Source organism: Castor canadensis, unplaced genomic scaffold, assembly GCF_047511655.1.
Source record: "Castor canadensis unplaced genomic scaffold, mCasCan1.hap1v2 HAP1_SCAFFOLD_88, whole genome shotgun sequence".
In the NCBI taxonomy this organism is placed as follows: Eukaryota; Metazoa; Chordata; class Mammalia; order Rodentia; family Castoridae; genus Castor; species Castor canadensis.
The window spans coordinates 201466-222377 of record NW_027395334.1 but is presented as its reverse complement, the minus strand read 5'-3'; the positions used below and the strand labels follow the sequence as shown (position 1 = coordinate 222377).

The window sequence follows — 20912 nt, the reverse complement described above, 5'->3', positions numbered from 1 at the left end:
TGGCTGGACACTGACTTTGGATTTCTGGCCTGGAGCTGTGAGAACAGACTTCTGTGTTGGTGGCCTTTGTGACAACAGCTGTGGGACACTGGAGTCACTTGCCCTCGGGGAGGGAGAAGGAATGTTGTGAACGTGGAGACGTGCAAAACCGTCAGCCAAGAAACGAAGCTGGAAATGTTTCGTCCTTTGAACAGCATCGCCTCTGCGCTGCAGATGTTCAGAAGGACGCCAGGAGTGTGTGCCAAGCCTGGCAGCCCTGACACTATGTGCTGAGACCCGGGGACCCTGTGGGTCAGCCTTCCCCGGGGACCCCACCTGTGGGAGCGGTAAACAGTGCAGGTAAAAGGTTATGTCACCTTTCTCCTGAAGGAACACTCATGCAAGGTGACTTGAATCCCTCTTCCCTGGTTCTGTAGCTCATATGTGCCTTATTTCCTTCCAGCACAGCTCCTGAGTCCTCCTGTGGGGCCGTTGGAACTGGTTTGGGAGACGCTGTTGCTATGCTGTGCTCACCCTGACCTTTCTGTATTTTATTTCCGTATTGCTTATACTTCCTTCATCACAAAGTACCAAGCAGCTTCCTGGCTGTGGCAGGCCACCGCCACCCACCCATCATAAACAAGACCCTCCCAGGAGGAAATGGGGATGCTGCACCCCCACCAGGCATCCAAGGTGCAGGGGACAGAGGTGATGACACCCAGAGAAGGACAGAGCCTAAATTCTGCCCTCCTGTCAAGGAGGAGGACTTTACCCCAAGTCTTAGGGAATGGTTGTGGCTTACAATTGGAATTTTATTTATTTATTTATTTATTTATTTTTGTGGTACTGGGTGGGGCTTGAACTCAGGGTCTACACCTTGAGCCACTCCACCGGCCCTTTATTTATGACGGAGTTTCTCAAGATAGGGTCTCGAGAACTATTTGCCTGGGCTGGCTTTGAACCTCAATCCTCCTGATCTCTGCCTCCTGAGTAGCTGGGATTACAGGCGTGAGCCACCAGTGCCCGGCTTATTTTCTTTTTTGAGACAGGGTCTTACTTACTTGGGTTCCAGCCTGGAACTCAAGATCCTCTTGCCTCTGCCTGGGGAGTGCTGGGATTATAGACCTGTGTTACCAAGCCCAGCTTGCAATGGGAGCATCTTGTATTTTAGGATGATAACTGCCGTGCCTCTGGAGGTCTGGAGGGTCTGCAAGCAGAGGGATAAATGAGGATTAGCAGGAGAAGGACCCCGTAGAGTTCTGGGGCCACTTTAAGAGAAAGTTGGGTTTCAGACTGAGGACGGTATGCTGGGACGAAGTGCTTAGCGCACTGGATGAAAAGGGGAGGAGAGGAAGAAGAGGGGAAGGAGGAGGCGGCTGGGAGGCAGACAGAAAAGGAAGTGGGCCAACCCAAGAGGGAATTAGGGCAAAAGCAAAAAAGAGGAAGATGGGGGAGGATTCGAGCAGGAGGAAGAGGAAGGCGGAGGGAAAAAGGGACAGCTAGCACCCAGCCACATTTCTCAGCTCCAGCCCTCAGTCTCTTATTCTGTGAAATGGGATGGTGCTGCCTGGCCAGCTGGGCAAATCCTCACTGATGGCAGCCCGAGGAGGTGGTGTGGACCAGTGATTGGTGCTGGGCCCCTCCTCTGTCCCCTGGCCCCCAGCCCACTCACCCAGGGCGACAGCGACGTGTGGCAGCTGGAGTTGGGGCGGGGCGAGGCCTGCCCAGCCTTGTCCCGCAGCACAGAGGCACTGGAGGCTGGCCCTGGCCACCTCCCAAGGAGAGCTCCGGGAAGGTCGGCCAAGCAGGGCGCAAAACAAGCCTCGGGGTGGGCGGGGGGCGTAGAGGGGGACGGGAAGGAGGGACCCGGGGCCGCGCTCTCAGGGACCCGTGCAGCGAGCAGGGCCCGCAGGCTGCAGGAGCAGAAGCCCCTGGAGGGACCCACCAGTTGGGCTGGGCTCGAGGTCCCCACCCTGGCTCCACAGCCCCTGCCTGAGCTGGGAGCCCGTGAAGGAGCAGCCAGGCGGACGGTGCAGGCGGCCTCAGGTCAGCCAGGGAGCAGGCGATGGGTACCCCTGCCCGGGAATGTCAAGAAGAGGGTTTGGGTGCCCCTGGGGGAGCACTTAGTCCCGGGGTGCAGACAGATCTGGGCAGGGCATCCAGAAAGGACGGGAACCTGGTGGGTGCATTTCATCCTCCCTATTTAGACAGGCTTGGGGGGATCCAGGACGTTTGGGGACCTGATGGGTGCATTTCATCCTCCTTGGGTTTTTGGGTGAGCACTTAGTCCTGGGGTGCAGACAGGACTGGGGGGGATGCGTTCAGGAAGGATGGGACCTGGTGAGGTCTTCTGTTAAGACTTTGAGATTTAACTGACAAGGCTTTGGGGACTAGGATTTAGGATCAGCTGGGTCCTCCATGCACAAGACTGAGGCTGGGTTTGGATTCGGAACCTTCCGAGACCCTCCTTGTCCCCGGAATGTGTGCTGCGGATCGGAGCAGCCTGAGGGCTTGGATTTAGGGCGAGCTGGGGCAAGAATGCAGCAGGCGGCCCTGGGCGTGAGCTGGGATTTCTGGTCCGGGGCCGGGGCTCTCGGATGCCATCTGGGGCCGGGCCGGGAACCACGCCCCTCCCGCTGCGCACACGTGCTTTAAGCGCACGCGGCGACGGGGCGGGGCCAGGCGCGGTTGCCCTGGAGACGGCGGCCGTCCTGGGCGGGCCGTTCTAGCCCCCTGGGTCTCGTTGGCTGTTGGCTCTCTGGCCTCGGAGGCGTTTCTATGGTCGTCGCCTCCGGAAGGGGGCCCCGCTCGGCTATGCGGGATGAGGAACTAGGAGCTAGACAGGTGTGAAGAGGGGCTTGCGGCGGGCTTCCTGGGCGGGGCTTGGGTGCGTTGTAGGCCTAGTGCGCCCCTCCTGGGGAGGTGACAGCTAGGCCACAGGCTGGGGCTGGATCTAGTTGAGAGTTGACAGGCGGGGGCTCGGGGGCGGGGACTGGGGCCGTGGGGGGTGGAGCTTCAGTCAAGGGACTTGCCGGAAGGTTAAGTGGTGGGGCGGGGCCTCCTGACAGTGAGTGACGGGCTGGAAGTACTTGGCGGGGAGGGGGCGAACAGTGATTGGTAGGGAGGCGGGGCCTATCCGAAGCTTGGCCAATCCTAGTGCTGGGGGCGGTGCTATCTTGTGGGCGGGGCTAGCCTGGGGCGAACAGTGACCGACAGGTGGAGAGGGAAGGTCTTGTTATAGTGATTGGTCGGGAGGCGGGACCTACTCGAGGTTTGGCCAATTTCAGATCTGGAGGCGGGGTCTGTTCGTAGTAACCTTGTTCGGGTTACAGCCCGGGGATGGGGGCGGAGCTAGCTCGTGGGTGGGGTTAGGCTGGGGGCGGGGCCTGGCCGCCGCAGCCTCAGCGTGCTCCACCTCCCCAGGATGCGGGCTCCGGGTGCGGGCACGGCCTCGCTGGCCTCGCTGGCGCTGCTGTGGTTCCTGGGGCTGCCGTGGACATGGAGCGCGGCGGCGGCCTTCGGCGTGTACGTGGGCGGCGGCGGCTGGCGCTTCCTGCGCATCGTCTGCAAGACGGCGAGGCGGGACCTCTTGTGAGTGGGGTCCGGGCTGCGGGGCCGGGCGGCTTGCTGGGTCCCTAAGGACCTGGGGGGGACTGAAGGGCTCCTGGGAGACTGCAGAGGACACATTGGGGGTCCGGTAGGTTTAAGGTGATCAGAGCTTTGGGGGCTGCTTTGGGGACGCGGGTGGCAACCTGCGGGTCTCTGGGCAGCTGGTGGAAGTTGTAGGGAGCTGGGTCTTGGGGATCTGGGGGGCTTGCTGGCTGCAGGAGTCCCCTGGGGGCTCACAGGGGTGATTCAGTGTCTCTGGGGGCCGCCCAGACTCTTGGGGTCTAGTCAGAGGTGGGGGAGAACGGGCCCCTTGTGGATCCTGTAAAGACTTTTAGGGTCTGTAAAGAGTGCGTGCCTCCTCTGAACCTTTACACGTAGTGACTGCTGTGTATTTGAGAGCTAGGGTCGTGTGGAAGGTTCCGTACTTGTCTGGGGGTCTCTGGAGATGGGATCTCGGGTGTCATGTGTATGCAGGGATTCTGGGGTGTCTCAGGCTTGCTCAGGGAGTTGTAGGGGATCTTCTGGGATGTAAGTGTGGCTGGAGGTTCCAGGGAGTAATTCTGCACCCCACACGGGTCCCTGGTGGGAGGTGGAGGTACTAAACCATTTTAAGGGTGGGGAAAGTGAGGTTCACTGAGGGGAGTTAGGAAGGGCCCCCCCAAGCTGACTGGTTCTGAACCTGATAGACCTCGCCTTCTCCATGCTGAGGTCCCTCCACCTGCCTCTGCCTTTCTGACATATGCATTGTCACACATTCTCTGTGGCCCCCTTGTCGGCAGGATAAAAATCTCCCTGCGCACTCAGGGTCCTGTCAGCCTGCCTCTGCCACCTCCATATGTTTTCCTGGTTCCCTAGTGGGCTTGCTTGGTCAGGGTCACTCCCTTGGGGTGGGGACCCCTCCTAATGTTCTCCTCAGCTTCCTTCCCTGGGTCTTTATTGTCCATAGAAGCTGAAGCTGGACCACATTACTGAGCATGGCTCCCTCCTCCCCCCCAATCCAGCCAGTCTTGCCAGCTTGCTGTTGCTAAACACACTCAGCCTTTATTCCAGCCCCAGGGCCTTTGCACTTGCTGCTCCTCTGCCTGAATGGCTCTTCCTCTTCTCTTCACTGTCTGTCATGGCACAGCTTAAATAATGTCACCTCCTCAGCAAGCTCTCTGCAGACAGTGATTCTCTGAAGCCCCTCCCACACCCTTGCTCTTTGGGAAAAAATGACATTTGTGAGCATGCCACGGTAAGCACTTTACAGACTTGACTTTAGCAAGCACTCCCAACAACCCTGTGAAATAGGTTCTTTGGCCCCAACTTAAAGAGCAAACTGAGGCACAGTATGACTCATCCTGGGTCACACTGGTGGCAAGTGACAGGAAGAGACAGTGTGACCCCAAGCCTGTCCTGAAACCATGGGTAGCATTTACTGTTGCTGTGAGGGTGCTTCGACTTTCTTGCCTTTTCATTCTAGGACATCCCTCCCCTCTTGGTGTCACTGTGGCCCTGTCCCCCACTTGGGCTTCCCTATAACAGGAGCAGGGGATAAGTTACCTGGAGGATCTTTCCTAACCCCTGGGCCATCCAGACCTAGCTCCCTCTGCCCTTGGGACTCTGGGAATTTCTATGCCTGGCTCTGTCTGTCCAGTGGGGCAGGTCCACACTACTTCCTGACATGGCTGTGGGAGACAGCCCTGAAGATGGTCACTGACCCCTGCCCTGTTCTTCACACCTTGTGTGGGTGTCTTTCAGAGTACGTGACTCCATATAGGTGTTGTCCCCATCTCTGGTTGCTTGCTCTCAGGGAACACCTGCCTCACTGTGTGGAAAGGTTCCTGAGTGTGCATAGAGGTGGTTTCTCCCCCATGAAGCCTCAGCCTGCCCACCTGGTGCACAGTAGACCCTGAGACAGAGCCACACAGCTAGGCAGTCCCAGCGTTTTGGCTGCCGGAACTGTAATTTTCAGCTCCTAATTTTGGGGTCATTTGTTATGCAGCTGAAGCTAACTGTTGCACCTTGTATACCGCTGGCCACGTACTGGTCCTTGTTCTTGTCACTCTGGAAGGGGGGACTTCTTATCCTGTCTTGCTGGTGGTCTGAATCACATAGCCAGGGATGGCAGGGCTCCAGATCCGCGTTTTCCCCACTGTGTGACACAGTGTCTTCCAAGTAGCCCGGCTGGCCTGGAACTTGCAGTCCTGCTGCCTCTGCCTCTCGTGTGCTGGGACAACAGGTATGGCGGCTGCGCCCGGCTGAGCTGGGTGCGGATGTTGGGTTCTGGCCATCTGTGAGCACTCTGCTGTCCACCTGACTCACGCTGCTCCCTGAATGGAATCGGGTCACATGTTTCCTTGTTGCTCTCTTCCTGCCTGCGTCCTGGGACACAGGATGAAAGGAATGGACAACAGGAGGTCCTGGGAAGTCCAGGCCGGATAGAGGTTTCTTTGTGATTAGGCTGGGGGTGGCTTGGGCTGCTGCCCGGTGGCGCCCAGGCCTGTGGCTGGGACAAAGCTCGGAATGCCTGCAGCATGGGCGTCCTTGAGAGAGAGGAATGGCGGGCGTGGGCCACAGAGGGGCCAGCTGAGGGCTGTGGTAGCCGCTACCGGCCCTCGTGTGCAGCCCAAGCAAGCAGCTGCAGCCTGAGTTCCTGTTTCTGGCTGTTCTATAGAGAAGAGGGAGTGGCAAGAGAGCTTACTGTGGCTGCTGGCCATGCTGAAAGTCCTGTCCCTGTGTCTGTGACACTTACATCCCCAAAGGGTCCCCAGAGTCAGGACACCAAGTCACTCTTAGGAAACCCTTAAAATAGCTAGGCATACAGCACGTGCCCAGTCACGTTGGTCACTGTTTGGCACCTTGGTGGCCAGAGCCTGAGGGTTTGGCTGTGACCTCAGCTCTGTCCTTTGTTGGTCTGGTGGAGCTCCGTCCCCTCATCTGTGATGTACGTAGCACCCCCTGTAAGAAGCATGCATTGAGTGCCCTATGGTGCAGCCTAGACACTTGACCACCGCCTAGGGCACTAACAAAAGCTTGGTGTCAGCCCACAGGAGAGCAGAGGGGACCCGTGAGGGGCTTTGGTTCTGGGCTATTCTGCCCAACTTGCTGTATGACCTCTGCCTGTTAACCCACCTGGCCGAGTCCCCAGCACAGGTGTCATCTGAGAGCTGCACGGTCAGCATGAAGCTCTCGTGGCAGGTGCTCAGAATGGCCTTCTTCTTGTAAGAAATGTACCCCAGGCCTCAATGGTAACTTTGGGAGAATTTTTTTAAATTTGCATTTTATTTTGAAAAAGTTGAAACCTACAGGGGTTAACAGCGCATCCCCTCTCTGCAGTGGCTCCTGTCTGAGACTGTCTTGTGTTGCTGTAGCAGATGGTCAGGCACTGGGAAGTGTATAAACCACACAAGTTTGTCACTCACAGTCCTAGTGACTGGGAAGTGCATGACCACCAGGCCCCAGCCAGGGCAGGTAGAGAGAGCAGAGAGCCTCATGCCTGCTTTTGTGGTGGGCCTGCTCCTTGGAGCTCGCTGGCCCACTGTCAAGGGCAGAGCCCGATGGCCTGGATCCACAGCGGCTCCTCTGCACTGTTGGTTGGTGGTGGATTTCCAACACATGAGCCCTCGGAAGAAAGCTGTGTTTGTCACTGTGGGAGGCCCCTCAGTGGGCCTTGCCCCACGACCTAGCTCCCTTATGGGCCCCCTGCCTCCACCCAGCATAGAGCCCCAGGCAGCAGGGTTCACATCTGAACTGTGAGCTCAGGTGGACTCATCCTTTTAGATGGTCCTGTGGATTAGTTTTGCAGCTGGCCATACCCAGGAGGGCAGGGACTTGGTCTGTCTCTGCTGCTGTCTCACTAGTCCCTGTCCACCCAGAGCAGGGGGAGAGGTGAGGACAAGATGACATGAGTGAACTGCTTGTGGCATTGCAGGGCCATAAGTGGCACACGTACAAGAGTAGAGCAGGAAGGGGGCACAGAACCCAGGGTGGAGGCAGCAAGAGAGGAGCCCACAAATGACCACCTGAGTGGTCATAGCTGGGCCAAGGCCTGGGGGAGGAGCCCGATGGATGGGCGTTGGGCGAAGAGCGTTAGGGCCCTGAGGTGAGAGCATGCTGGGTGTGTGCGAGGAGCAGTGGAAAAGACCTGTGCTGGATGAGTGAGGGTCCTGCCTAGGGCAGGCCTGGCACACAGGGGACTTGAAAGAGTCCTAGCTTCTGTCCCCTGCTGGCGTGGGCGGTGGAGCTCAGCAGGCTGGAGCAGGGGTGTGTGGTGCGGCATCTGGTTCTGACCCAGGGCATCGGGAGGGGTTTCCTGGGCTTCCAGGGTTTGCGGTGCTGGTGAGTGCTGTTCTAGCATGTGTGAGAGGCCCTGGGTTCCATCCCAACACCCCCCCATCCCTCCAAAACCCTGTTTATCACCTGCTGTGTCAGATCCCATTGAACACGCTTTCCCACTGAGCCACAACCCCAAGCCCTAAAATCAAAAACAAACAAAGAAAACCAAAACAACAAAAAACTATCCCTTATCTACCAGCTATGAGTGGCAGCCCCTGGCTTCCCATGGTCATTGGGGACCAGGTTCCTCTAGGGAGACTGTCCCTCCTGTCCACTGTCAGGTGAACGGTTCCTGCCACCAGCACCTGCCATTTCTCCTGCTAGATGTCTCCGAGCCCCACCTGGGGCAGGAGCACCCCTCCCCTGCTGGGTGAGCACATGGTGGGTGGAGAGGACGTCACTGTCTTGCTTGGTGCCATGGAGTGACCAGAGGCGCAGCAGCTGTGGGGTTGGGGCTGCTCTCTGGGACCTGGTTGGGGAGCCAGTAAGACGCAGGCCTGGAGGCCACGTGTGGAATCCCCAGAGTGACAAGCAGAGCATGGGCGCCTGCTCCACCAGGCCCACCAAGCCAGCTGGGTAGAGGACAGGGTGACCCATTCACATGTGGTGGCTTTGCCCGTGGTCCCCTCCCCAATCCAGAGGGTTCAGCAAATCTCACTGCACCCTGGATGGGGATGTGGAGGCCTGGGGAGGGGGCCACCAGTAACACTGTGCCCCCCCCCCCCGCCCCCCAGCGGCCTCTCGGTTCTGATCCGCGTGCGCCTGGAGCTGCGGCGCCACCGGCGTGCAGGCCACACCATCCCGCTCATCTTCCAGGCAGTGGCGCGGCGACAGCCTGAGCGCCTGGCCCTGGTGGACGCGGGAAGTGGCGCGTGCTGGACCTTCGCGCAGCTGGACGCCTACTCCAACGCGGTGGCCAGCATCTTCCACCGGCTGGGCTTTGCACCGGGCGATGTGGTGGCCATCTTCCTGGAGGGCCGGCCCGAGTTCGTGGGATTGTGGCTAGGCCTGGCCAAAGCGGGCGTGGTGGCCGCGCTGCTCAATGTGAACCTGCGGCGTGAGCCCCTGGCCTTCTGCCTGGGCACCTCAGGTGCCAAGGGCCTCATCTACGGCGGGGAGATGGCAGAAGGTGAGGCCACCAGGACGCGGGGACCTGGGGCTGCCAGGTGCTGGGTCTGGGGCCTGGGGATGTGGGTGTGCATGTCCCACTGTGACCTCCATGCTCCTATCACAGCGGTGGCCGAGGTGAGTGGGCAGCTGGGCAAGAGCCTCCTCAAATTTTGCTCTGGAGACCTGGGGCCCCAGAGTATCTTGCCAGACACCCAGCTCCTGGACCCCATGCTGAAGGAGGCCATCACCACCACCCCACTGGCACAGCCCCCCAGCAAGGGCATGGACGGTGAGTACAGGGGGCCCTCTTGCCCACCCTGTCTCCTCTCCACTGCCCACTGGCCGGGCCTCAACACCTGTATCTCCTGCAGACCGACTTTTCTACATCTACACGTCGGGGACAACTGGGCTACCCAAAGCTGCCATTGTCGTGCATAGCAGGTGAGGGTCTGTGGAGAGAGTGACCCAGACCGCCCCTGATGACCTGCTGGTGTGCGGTCTGGGGATGTCTCCAGGCCACCTATGAGGCCCACAGCCATCTCAGGGCCCTGTGTCCAGTGTTCTGGAACTCCTCTTGTCCTCCCCACCTCTTCCCCACATTTGGCAAGTCAGGGGAACCGGTCCCTCAATTTGTCCACTTTTCTCCACCCCTGCTCCTGTCCCTACCTAGCCTTGCTCCCCTTAGGGTTTCAAATCCTAAATCAGCCCTCCTCTGCCCTCAGTCTCCTGGTGCCTGCTCTTGCCCTCAGAATAAAACCCATTCTCTAGTAATACAGGGCCTGCCCCTTCCCTGGTGTCCTTTGTCTCCCCTTCACCCTTCAGTCGCCCTCTTTGGCCCCTAGCACTGTATCAAACCAACCGTGCTCCTTGGAGCCTCAGGCCCCCCGCACGTGTTGTGCCCTCCGCCCCAGGGTGTCCAGGCACCCTTCCGTGGTTTATCCCCACAGCTGCTCGCTGGGTGTGGGATCCTGCGTCACCTTCCCAGACAGAATCTCCCAACCGTCCTGGGTGTGTCATCTCAGCCCCGTGCCCCGTCACCCTGGCGGCAACTGCGCCATCACAATTATTTCTGTTGAATGCACCACCTGGCTTCCCCACCCCATTCGCTGGGTCTCAGGGCCCAGCGCTGCCCTCCCGCCCCTCCCCAGGTACTATCGCATCGCAGCCTTCGGCCACCACTCCTACAGCATGCGGGAGGCCGACGTGCTCTACGACTGCCTGCCCCTGTACCACTCCGCAGGTATGGGGGGCGAGGGGCGGGGACCCCTCAGAGCCGCACTCTGCAGGGAACATCATGGGCGTGGGGCTGGGGGACCCTCATGGAGCCGCCCTCCGCAGGGAACATCATGGGCGTCGGGCAGTGTATCATCTATGGACTGACGGTCATCCTCCGCAAGAAGTTCTCCGCCAGCCGCTTCTGGGATGACTGCGTCAAGTACAACTGCACGGTGAGGCCCCGCCCAACCGCCCAGGCCCCGCCCTCACCCTGAGGCTCCGCCCCTCACCCAGCAGTCCACCCCCTCCGCCCAGGCCCCGCCCTCACCCTGAGGCTCCGCCCCTCTCACCCAGCAGTCCACCCCCTCCGCCCAGGCCCCGCCCTCACCCTGAGGCTCCGCCCCTCTCACCCAGCAGTCCACCCCCACCGCCCAGGCCCCGCCCTCGCCCTCAGGCTCCGCCCCTCACGCTCAGACCCCGCCCCTCACGCTGAGCTGTCCATCCCCGCCGCCCAGGCCCCACCCCTCATGCCCAGGCCCCACCCATCAGGTCTACCTACCCCTCCCCCCAGGCCCCGCCCCTTCCCATCCAATTTTCACCTCCAGCCCTGCTCTGTGTCTTTCTGCCGGATGTTTGGAATTAATTAGGATAAGGATGGCGCAGACAGCCAGGGTCCCTTGAGTGCCCGCCGGGTCCAGTTCAGGCCTAAAGCCTGGACGTGTACTCACTGGAATCTCAGACCTGCTCGGGAGTGGCCAACAGCATCACGCACTTGTATTTTTATTATCCTGTGCTAGTTGCGCAGGGGTTACATTGTGACATTTACGTATCCCCTGCACTGTTCTCCCTCTTCCAACACCCTCCTCCCCATCGCACACATTTGCGACAGGGAAACTGAGGCTCATAGTACAGCTGGGCTAGGGGCAGGGTGCGTGAGCTTCTTAAGGCGTGGACAGCGGGTGCATCCACTTGGGCAGAAGACGCAACCAGGCCGGGGTGCGTTCTGAGCAACGAACGCCCTGCGCTGCGGTCCTCACCCTTAGACTATGGGTGGGGAGGCCCGGGTGTCAGACCCGCGGGCTCCGCGGCCCCCCAGCCACGCCCTGCGTCCCGCTCGCCCACAGGTGGTGCAGTACATCGGGGAGATCTGCCGCTACCTGCTGAAGCAGCCGGTGCGGGACGCCGAGCGGCGGCACCGCGTGCGCTTGGCTGTGGGCAACGGGCTGCGGCCGGCCATCTGGGAGGAGTTCGTGCAGCGCTTCGGCGTGCGCCAGGTGGGCGAGTTCTATGGCGCCACCGAGTGCAACTGCAGCATCGCCAACATGGACGGCAAGGTGTGGGCCGCGCGGTCCCCGTGCGCCCCAGAGCGGACCCTCCTCCCGTGCGCAGTTAGTCCCGACCCGACTGCGCCCCTGAGCCAGAAGGGCGGGGAGACCTTGGGGACCTCCATTCTCCGTTTCATATCTATAAGTGGAGGTCCTGGTCACGCAACGTGGCTTTGTCACGGGCTCGGGTCACCATCCCGCCGGATAGGAGGCTCACTGCAGACCAGCTCCATGGCCTCCCCAGCCTCCATCCTTCCTGAGCCCTTCCCACCCCAGGCCAGGAACTCCTCAGGATGAGGGTTCACAGCAGGTGCCTGGGTTCTTTCCTGTCGTCTCCTTCCCCGCTGGGTCCCCAGTGCGAAGAATATGCAAGGTCCCTTCCTGGGATGACCAGCCCTGGAGGACACTGGCCATGCCACCTGAGGCAGATTCCACCACTATCGAGCCAACATTGGCCTGACATGTGGAACGAGCGTTTCTGCTCACAGGGCAGGGGATGCAGAGTCAGTGGGGAGGGCCATGCCACATCTCTGCCTGGCTGACTCGATCGCCCATCCCAGGTCGGCTCCTGTGGCTTCAACAGCCGCATTCTCACCCATGTGTACCCCATCCGGCTGGTGAAGGTCAACGAGGACACAATGGAGCCGCTGCGGGACGCCCAGGGCCTCTGCATCCCGTGCCAGCCTGGTGAGCAGGACCCCTCCTCCAGCCCTGGGGAGCTGGGGTCCCCTCCTTCCTCTCTCATCCCAGCCTGGCCTCCTCCCCAGGGGAGCCCGGCCTCCTGGTGGGCCAGATCGACCAGCAGGACCCGCTGCGCCGTTTCGATGGCTACGTTAGCGAGAGTGCCACCAGCAAGAAGATTGCACACAGCGTCTTCTGCAAAGGTGACAGCGCTTACCTGTCAGGTGCGGAGCCTGCTAACCCCCCACTCCCCCCACCCCCGTTGCTGGACGGTGGGCGGGGCCTCACCTCTCCCCTCCCCTCCCCATCCGCCAGGTGACGTGCTGGTGATGGACGAGCTGGGCTACATGTACTTTCGGGACCGCAGCGGGGACACCTTCCGCTGGCGCGGGGAGAACGTCTCCACCACCGAGGTGGAGGGTGTGCTCAGCCGTCTGCTGGGCCAGACAGACGTGGCCGTGTACGGGGTGGCCGTGCCAGGCAAGCTGGGGTTGCAGAGGGGTGCTTGTGGGGTGCAGAAGTGTCAGGGGAGTCCAGCCACAAGGGACCTGGAGGGGAGAGTTGCCTTTGGGCAGTGCACGACCTGGCTGATGGCGGGAACACTGGGTCTGGAGGCCCATTCACATGTGATATGTTGGGCTTTAGTTTTGTCACCCAGAAAAATGGGATCGCTCTTCCTCAGGTGCAGGGAGTGAGGCCGGACCAAATGTTCGCTGCTTGGGCGAAGGGTGGGTAGCACCAGTGTGTGGGTGTGGTTCTCACAGAGCCTCTGTCTCCAGGAGTGGAGGGAAAAGCAGGCATGGCGGCCATCGCAGACCCCCACAGTCAGCTGGACCCCGACTCCATGTACCAGGAGCTGCAGAAGGTGCTGGCGCCCTATGCCAGGCCTATCTTCCTGCGCCTCCTGCCCCAGGTGGACACCACAGGTATGGCCGCCTCTGTCCATCCGTCCATGAGCTCAGCAGCCTACTTGTTCCTCCTACTCCAGCTCCCAGGCTGTGTGGCAGCCTAGAGCTAGCACAAACTTATCAAGCCTCTTCTCCACCCGTGAGTCTCACTGTTAACACCGTCCACAGGGCCTTTTGTTGGAAAAAATACCCTTATTACTATTATTTTCTCTTTGGTGGGACTGGGCTTTGAACTCAGGGCCTTACACCTTGAGCTGCTCCATCAGCCCTTTTCTTGTGTTAGGTATTTTCGAGATAGGGTCTTGTGAACTATTTGCCTTGGCTGACTTAGAACCATGATCCTCCTGATCTCTGCCTCCTGAGTGGCTGGGATTACAAGTGTGAACCACAAGTGTCCAGCAAAATTTTTCTTAAAGGACCAGACAGTCAGTATTTCAGCTTGGCAGGCCATATGGTAGCCAGCGGAATGTGTAAATGAAAGGGTGTGGATGTGTGCCAATAAAACTTTATTGACAAGGGCAAGTCCTGGCCCCAGTTTGTTGTTGTTGAAACATTACTCGTGTCCATCCCATGGGGGCCAGAGGGGAGCAGGTGGGCTCTGGCTGTGGTTATAGTGAAGGAGGTAGGGAGACCTCCATGGACGAGGCTCTGGATAACAGGGATTGGAAGGACAGGAGGCTGCAGGCCGCCTATGTGGGGCATGGTGGCTGTGCTGAGGCCTGGTGGGTGGGAGCAGCAGCAATGGCTGGAGCCCTGCAGCCTCCTCCTCTACCCGCCCAGGCACCTTCAAGATCCAGAAGACGAGGCTGCAGCGTGAGGGCTTCGACCCGCGCCAGACCTCGGACCGGCTCTTCTTCCTGGACCTGAAGCAGGGCCACTACCTGCCCCTGGATGAGGCGGTCTACAGTCGCATCTGCTCCGGTGCCTTCGCCCTGTGACAGCCTCCCTGTCTGGAGGCTCGGGCCGGAGGTGGTCATGGCTTCAGCCAGAGTGCTGCCTGGGATCACCTGTCTCACCAGCCACCTGTGTCACCGGCCACCCTCCTGGAGGACCACCTGCAGAGGCACCTGCCCAGCCACACCTCTGGCACCCTCGTCTCCCTCCATGCCCGTCTCCTCCTTGCGGCTTGTCCCCAGGAGCAGAGCTGCGTTCTGAAGCTCCATCCTGTGGGGTCCCCAAGCCTGTCATCTGCTCCCTCCCTGTGCCTTACGAGCCCAGCACAGCCTCAGCTGCTGGGTCTGGACGTTGTTGTCACGCCTCACCCTCCTGTCCAACCAGGGCCACCGTGCCCGGCCCGCCAGAGGTCCTGGTCAGGAGACCAGGGTTTTTTTTGTTTTTGTTTTGCTTTTTGAGATGGGGTCTCTCATCTTGGCTGCAGTCCAGGCTGGCCTCAGCCTCCCGGGTGCCGGCCTGGAAATGTCCTAGTCCAGGTCATCACCTTTTTGCACTTTCTTGTCCTGTGTACCCAGGAAGCTTCCACAGCTGTCTGTCACCACAAGGATGTCACCACTGCCTAGATGCCTGAATCCAGGCATCTTCCTGCTTTGACCGGGAGGTCATAGTCTCCTGTCCCTGGAAGGGCCTCTGGTGTCTCAGCGTGGCTTCTGGGTGGTTCCCTTCCTCAGGTGGCATCTGATATGGCCTCTCGGACCCCCTGGTGGTGACTCTCTGGGTGTCCCCCTGGTTTGCAGCTGATGTCCCAGACCCTGTTGTAGTGGGCTGGGACGACCCTGCTGAGGTGGCTCACGTCCCCATAGGTCTTAGTGGCTCATCTCAGGCACTGTGTCAGCCAGGTTGGGTTAGGGTTAGGGCACAGTGGGGACAGTGAGTGTCCCCTGGCTGCTTCCCATGCACTGCACGTGGTGAGGTCCCTTCCCCAATGATCTTCAGAAATAAACCTGCAGCACCTGTGGGGATCCAGTCATTTGTTTCCTCTGCAGTTCAGAAAGGGCATGGGGAGGGGGGGACACATGGCCACACAGCAGGATGGTGGCTGTCCTCCCTGCCTGTGCAGGGTACTGAGGACCCACAGGGCTCCCACAATTCAGGACAGAGAAGGGACATCTGATGGTCAGGATGAAGATGACCCCACCCAGGCCACACTGTACTTGCTTGGTCTCTGGCTGGATCAGGTGTCCTGGGGGCTGCAGGATTCATGTGGCACTTCACTGGCTGGCTGTTTATAGGGCGCTGGGAAACAGCAGGGTGAATGAAGCGCTCACAGCAGGTTGGGTTGAGACACCCATTAGCCACCTTTCCTATAGTGAAACGCCTGAGGCGGGTTGTGGTGTAGCCTGAAGTTTTGGAGTGAAAGTCCAAACTGCATGGGGCTAGCTCAGTGAAGGAGGGGGCTGTCTGCTGTGGTTTCTCTGGGAGCAGCAGGGTAGCCTGGGGCAGACACAGGCAGACCTCACATCCCCTCTGACCTTAACACCCACAGGGGTCATCATGGCCCCCATGGTTCAGACAAGGAACAGGTGCAGGAGGGGAAGAGATGTCACCAGGTGGGCAGCCTTCTTGTAGAAGCAGATCTCAACTGGGCACCGCATAAGTAATGCTAGCTACTTGGGAAGCAGAGATGGGGAGGGTGGAGGTTCGAGGCCAGCCCCAGCAAATTGGTCCGGAGACTCTATCTCCAAATTAACCAGAGGAAAGGGACCTGAGGTGTGGCTCAAGCGGCAGAGCAATCTTAACAGTACATTTTCCAATTCATGAACATAGGATATCTTTCCATTTTTCAGAATTACCTTTCATTTGTTTTCCAGCAAAGTGTTACAGTTTTCAGGGTAAAAGTCTCGCGCTTGTGTTGCTAGACTTATTCCTAAGTATTTGATTCCCTGTGAACTTTTGTTTTGGGGTTCTGAGATTTGGGTCACATAGGCAGCAGCCCAGGAAGGCAATTCTCCAGCCTGATGTCAAGGGCGAGGCCACCAGAGCGGCCCTGGGTGTTTTATCTTAATGACGCCGTGGCTGGGGAACCACTTCTGCAGCTCTGAAGACCTGGGTACGGCAGCCCGCCCCGTCCCGCCCCGCCCCTCCCCTCCCCTCCCCTCCCATCCCCTCCCGGTGGTGTTTTTCCTCCCTAGCCCGGAGGTGCCTGGGCCTTTAAGGGCCCTGGGAGGGCAACAGCGAAGAAGGGCTGAAGCCGTGTGAGGTCATCAGGCAGCGTCCAGCCACCCACGCTGTGGCTGGCACGCTGCAGGAAGCTTGGGAGGCATCAAGGAAATACCCTTTCCCTTCGGAGCTTGCACTTAGTAGCAACTAGACACTGTTACAAGAGGCGGGAATTTCAAACGCACCTCCTTCAGACACCTTCCAGAAGCCCCTCCAAACACCCTAAGCACGCCCCCTGGCGTCCCCCGCCCTCGATGACCGTTGACCCCACGATGATGAGCAGCAAAGTACCCGGGCTCCGTCCCCAGCCCGGGAAAGGATTTCCGGCGCTGTCCGCAAAGAACCAATGGGCGGGGCTGCAAGAGCTGCCCGGCCCTGCGCCTGCTTCACTTAGGTACTGCGCATGTGCACGGCGGACCCGACCGGCGCCCTCACCCTTCGCGCAGGCGCACTGCGCTTCCACCGCCCCGCCGTCGCCATGGCCGCGCCGGCCCCCGGCCTCATCTCGGTCTTCTCGAGCCCGCAGGAGCTGGGCGCGTCGCTGGCGCAGCTGGTGGTGCAGCGGGCTGCGTGCTGCCTGGAAGGGGCCCGCGCCCGCTTCGCGCTTGGCCTGTCGGGCGGTAGCCTCGTCTCCATGCTGTCCCGCGACCTGCCCGCTGCCGCCGCCCCCGCCGGATCCACCAACCTCGCGCGCTGGACGCTGGGCTTCTGCGACGAGCGCCTCGTGCCTTTCGAGCACCCCGAGAGCACATACGGCCTCTACCGGGTGAGCGCTACGGGGGCCGCCGAGGGTCATGCCGGCAAGGCCACGCCCACCGCCGAACTTCAGTCGTTGGGGGCCGCCGTCCAGGCCACGCCCACCTCGGTGCTCGGCTGTGGGCGCCGTCGGCAAGGCCACGCCCACCGCCGAAGTTCGGGTCTGGGGCCGCCGCAAGGCCACGCCCACCGCCGAAGTTCGGCTCTGGGGCTGTCGCAAGGCCACGCCCACCGCCGAAGTTCGGCTCTGGGGCCGCCGCAAGGCCACGCCCACCGCCGAAGTTCGGCTCTGGGGCCGCCGCAAGGCCACGCCCACCGCCGAAGTTCGGCTCCGGGGCCGCCGCAAGGCCACGCCCACCACCTGATGTTCTCCCTGGGCGGCGGGTGCAGAGGGACCGCATGTCGAAGGCCCAGGGGGTTCCCGGCGCACAGGTGCGCTCCGCAGCCACGCCGGGGTCTGTGGTCCCGGGCCTTCACTGCATGCTCCCTGCCGTGGACTCTGGTGCCCACGGATCGGGACTCTCTGTGTCTTACAGACTGGTAAACTGAGGCTCAGACGAAGCGCGGGCGCTCCGTGGCCTCCCGTGCCTCAGTCTCCCTGTCTGTACCCGGCGGCCCTCGCTGACTCTCCCCCGCCCTGCAGACGCACCTGCTCCCCAGGCTGCCGGTCCCCGCCGACCAGGTGCTCACCATTGACCCCGAGCTGCCCGTGGAGGCGGCGGCCGAGGACTACGCCGCCAAGCTGAGGCAGGTGGGTGGACCCGGGGCTCGTTTCTTGGGGTTACCTGAACCCCCAGACCTGTGAGTCCCTTTGGCAGAACCCAGTGTGATGGCCTCGCCTGTGACCCCAGTGCACGGGAGGGTCTCGGGTTCCAGGCGAGCCCCTGCCCCAAAGAACCAAAAATTTCTTGGTCTTTGCTGGGCATCCACAGGGGGACCGGCTCCAGGACCCTCCAGATGCTCAGGTCCCTTCTGTGCATGGCCCCGCAGGCTTTGTCATGTCTAGACGGCCCTGGACGTCTTGTCTTGATACGATGTGATGGCCCAGGAGTCCCAACTGCCACACTGTAGCATTGCTGGACAGGGACAGAGAAATGGCACCTGCTCCACACAGCGGAACCCGCACGTCTTCTGACAGCTGACTCTGTCCCCTGAGCCCCTCGCCTGGCACCTCTCACCCATCTTCTCTCCCTACCAGGCCTTCCAAGGAGACACCATCCCAGTGTTCGACCTGCTCATCCTGGGCGTGGGTCCCGATGGCCACACCTGCTCGCTGTTCCCAGGTCACCCCCTCCTGGAGGTGAGAGGCAAACCAGACCCATGAGCCTCAGTTTACCCACGTGAAACCACAGACCTGGGCTGGGGAGGCTCAGCGGCGCAGCGCGTGCCTAGCCCCTGGCCTTCCTCCCTCAGGAGCAAGAGAAGATCGTGGCCCCCATCAGTGACTCTCCAAAGCCACCACCACAGCGTGTCACCCTGACGCTTCCCGTGCTGAATGCAGCCCGAACCGTCGTATTTGTGGCCACTGGAGAAGGCAAGGCAGCTGTCCTGAAGGTGAGGGGTGTGGACTGTGGGGACAGAAGTGGTCAGGCCCTGCTGTGCAGGACCTGGTGTTTGTGTGGATCACTCCGTAACGCTTGGGGTGGGGGATCCGAGCCGGCCCGAGCTGCACCGCAACGCCCTGATTCAGAACAAGTAGTTACACAAACAGATAAACAAAGAGGTAAATCGTGCTTTCCCCCCAAGCCGTGGGACCCAGAGGTCCTCGGGAGGCGGCTCAGTGTTGGTGCGGGCTGGGGAGAGGCTGGCAGTGGCCCCAGTGGCCTCACCTTTCCTATCGTTGGGGGAGGGGCCACCAGGTGAGTCCCTGAGGGGAGGGTCACTTGGTGAGACGCAGGGCAGGTGATTCACACTTTCGTCCCGAGTCACGTGGGTCCCAGGCCCGTGTCGCACAGAGACAGGCAGGATTGGGTCTGGCTGCCGGGATCAGGCCTTGCTCAGGGTGGACCCAGGATTCCTGCGTCCACAATGCTCAGTCCCTCCTATGACCTGAGACAGTACCACACGGAGCCCAGTTTCTCTGAGTATGTCCGTGGGTGCAGAGCCCTCAGCAGGAGCTGCTGAGACCCAGCCCCGGGACCTGCCATTCCTCGAGTGCACAGGCCGCATAGTCACCTCACGATCCCGGCTGGAGTGGACCAGGGCCTGGAGCCACTGCCCAGGCTCCTAGGAGTGTGGGTGTTTTTTCTTTTGGTGTACTGGGTTTTGAACTCCGGGTCTCGTGCTCCCTGGGCAGGTGAGCTCTAGGCGTGAGCCACAACCCCAAGCCCAACTTTTTTTCTGTGGTGCTAGGATTTGCACTCAGGGCTTTGTCCTTGCGAGGCTCTGTACCCCTGAGCCGTCACTGCCCTCCTACCCTGCTAGAGTGTTTTCACTTTTTAGCTGTTTGGGGAAATCTGTGGACGTGTGTAGCACTCCAAGCTCAGTGAACACGAGTAAAGTTTTGCTGGCCCGTTGGAGCATCGTCTGCGGACAGAGCCAGGAACGGCGGCAGAGCGGGTCGGCACCAGTGCCGGGTCCTCGCTGACCAGGTCCGGCCGGTGTCACAGTCACGGGTGGCGGAGGAAGGGCCCTGAGACAGACGAGAACGGCGCCACCACGCTGAGACTCCAAACCCCAAAATGCTCCAGGGGCAGAAGCACTGAGAGTTCGGCCCAGATTCACCCAAGGGATGGCGTCACGACACGATGACGTCAGGCTCAGTGACGTCACAACGCCTTCCCGTTCAGCTCAGTGTAGGGGAGGGGGTGAGACGGGGTCGGTTCCCTGAGGCGCCTTTCGGGCACCCGTGGGGTCCCCGCGAGTTGCGGGGCGCCGGGCCAGCGGCCTCACCGCCCCTCTCCCCGCAGCGCATCCTGGAGGAGCGGGACGGAGCCCCGCTGCCCGCCGCGCGCGTGCGGCCGCACACCGGGAAGCTCTGCTGGTTCCTGGACGAGGCGGCCGCGCGCCTCCTCACCGTGCCCTTCGAGAAGCACTCCACCTTGTAGCCTGGGGCGGCCACCCGCAGTCCCCGGGGGACTCGACCACAGGCCAGGCGCTGGGCCACCTGGATATTAAAGGCGTGTGGCTGGAAGTCTTCCCGACTCCTCATCCTTGGTGGCCACTGCCCTGGGTCCCCGCTGTGCCCCCCGCAGCCCTGGGTGGGTGGCCCTCCCGCCACACTGGGTGGCTTCAGATTGAGGCTGGGGGTCAAGCTGTGCAGCGCCTGCCCAGCAAGCAAGGGGCCTGAGCTAAAAAACAAAACCAAACCAAAAGCAAGTCCTGCTTGTCCAGTCCAAGCGTGGGCAGAGTTGGCCCTGGTCCAGGTCCCACCCCAGCCCCTCCTGGCTTCTGCAGCTGCTTAGCTTGGTGTCCTGGGCCTGGAGACTCTCATGGCCGTCTCCCTCTGTCCCTGAGGGACAGCTGTCACTGTGCTTAGAGCCACGCCAACCCTACAATGACTTCATCTCGACATCCTTACTGAGTACTAGCCGTAAAGAGCGTTGTTCCAATCGAGGTCATGTCCTGAGGCTCCAGGGTGCACCTGTCCTTTCCGGGGGACACAGTCCAACCCCGGAGCTGAGCTCTGACTGCACACACAGGACTCCAGCTCCTATAACACTGCAGCACCACTGTCAGATGGAGTCCACCTGGTCCAAGGTGGTTGCTTGTGCTCCAGCCATCGTGTCCACACCCTATCCACTGGAAGAGGGAGGGGAGGGGATTCACCAGAGACACTTGTCACACCGCCACAGCCTGACGGTGTGGCAGCAAAGTCAGCTGCGTCCTTAACTTCTGCCTGACTGCAGTACCTTTGCTTCCCAGGTGCCCTGCTCATGTGGGGCCCAGAGACCCCAGC

The 20912-nt window shown here is 60.8% G+C and overlaps 2 protein-coding genes and 1 long non-coding RNA gene across 6 annotated transcripts; 2 read left to right on the top strand and 1 right to left on the bottom strand.

The window, feature by feature from the left end:
• Positions 1 to 291: 291 nt before the first annotated feature.
• Positions 292 to 1743, bottom strand: LOC141420274 (uncharacterized). Its single transcript, XR_012444913.1, has 3 exons — positions 1652 to 1743; positions 1041 to 1186; positions 292 to 460 (listed from the first exon to the last, which is right to left on the bottom strand). It is a non-coding gene; the product is annotated as an uncharacterized lncRNA (long non-coding RNA).
• Positions 1744 to 1826: 83 nt separating this feature from the next.
• On the top strand, positions 1827 to 15066 carry LOC109695619 (long-chain fatty acid transport protein 1). 3 transcript variants are annotated; one of them, XM_074064503.1, is made up of 13 exons: positions 1827 to 2025; positions 3403 to 3570; positions 8640 to 9034; positions 9140 to 9304; positions 9387 to 9456; positions 10164 to 10255; positions 10354 to 10463; positions 11355 to 11564; positions 12116 to 12242; positions 12323 to 12460; positions 12552 to 12716; positions 13016 to 13162; positions 13925 to 15066. In XM_074064503.1, exons 2-13 carry the CDS (start codon positions 3404 to 3406, stop codon positions 14080 to 14082), a joined length of 1944 nt encoding a protein of 647 aa, XP_073920604.1. In that variant the 5' UTR covers positions 1827 to 2025; position 3403; the 3' UTR covers positions 14083 to 15066. The 3 variants fall into 3 exon arrangements, with proteins under 3 accessions (XP_073920604.1, XP_073920605.1, XP_073920603.1); XM_074064504.1 differs by lacking the exon at positions 1827 to 2025 and adding an exon at positions 2664 to 2823 and having other exon boundaries at positions 12323 to 12439; XM_074064502.1 differs by lacking the exon at positions 1827 to 2025 and adding an exon at positions 2664 to 2823.
• Positions 15067 to 16702: 1636 nt separating this feature from the next.
• Positions 16703 to 20147, top strand: LOC141420277 (6-phosphogluconolactonase). 2 transcript variants are annotated; one of them, XM_074064543.1, is made up of 6 exons: positions 16703 to 17024; positions 17658 to 17765; positions 18213 to 18314; positions 18428 to 18568; positions 19924 to 19961; positions 20019 to 20147. In XM_074064543.1, the coding sequence occupies exons 1-6, from the start codon at positions 16737 to 16739 to the stop codon at positions 20059 to 20061; spliced, it is 720 nt and encodes a 239-aa protein (XP_073920644.1). In that variant the 5' UTR covers positions 16703 to 16736; the 3' UTR covers positions 20062 to 20147. The 2 variants fall into 2 exon arrangements, with proteins under 2 accessions (XP_073920644.1, XP_073920643.1); XM_074064542.1 differs by having other exon boundaries at positions 19924 to 20147.
• Positions 20148 to 20912: the final 765 nt, after the last annotated feature.

What these genes read in the sequence shown, in the direction of transcription:
- LOC109695619 (XM_074064503.1), top strand. Translation starts at nt 3,404, where the DNA reads ATGCGGGCTCCGGGTGCGGGCACGGCCTCGCTGGCCTCGCTGGCGCTG. An exon ending in ACGGCGAGGCGGGACCTCTT is followed by an intron (nt 3,571 to 8,639) that starts GTGAGTGGGGTC and finishes CCCGCCCCCCAG; the next exon opens with CGGCCTCTCGGTTCTGATCC. An exon ending in GCCCCTGTACCACTCCGCAG is followed by an intron (nt 10,256 to 10,353) that starts GTATGGGGGGCG and finishes CGCCCTCCGCAG; the next exon opens with GGAACATCATGGGCGTCGGG.
- LOC141420277 (XM_074064542.1), top strand. Translation starts at nt 16,737, where the DNA reads ATGGCCGCGCCGGCCCCCGGCCTCATCTCGGTCTTCTCGAGCCCGCAG. An exon ending in ACGCCGCCAAGCTGAGGCAG is followed by an intron (nt 17,766 to 18,212) that starts GTGGGTGGACCC and finishes TCTCCCTACCAG; the next exon opens with GCCTTCCAAGGAGACACCAT. An exon ending in GCAAGGCAGCTGTCCTGAAG is followed by an intron (nt 18,569 to 19,923) that starts GTGAGGGGTGTG and finishes CTCTCCCCGCAG; the next exon opens with CGCATCCTGGAGGAGCGGGA.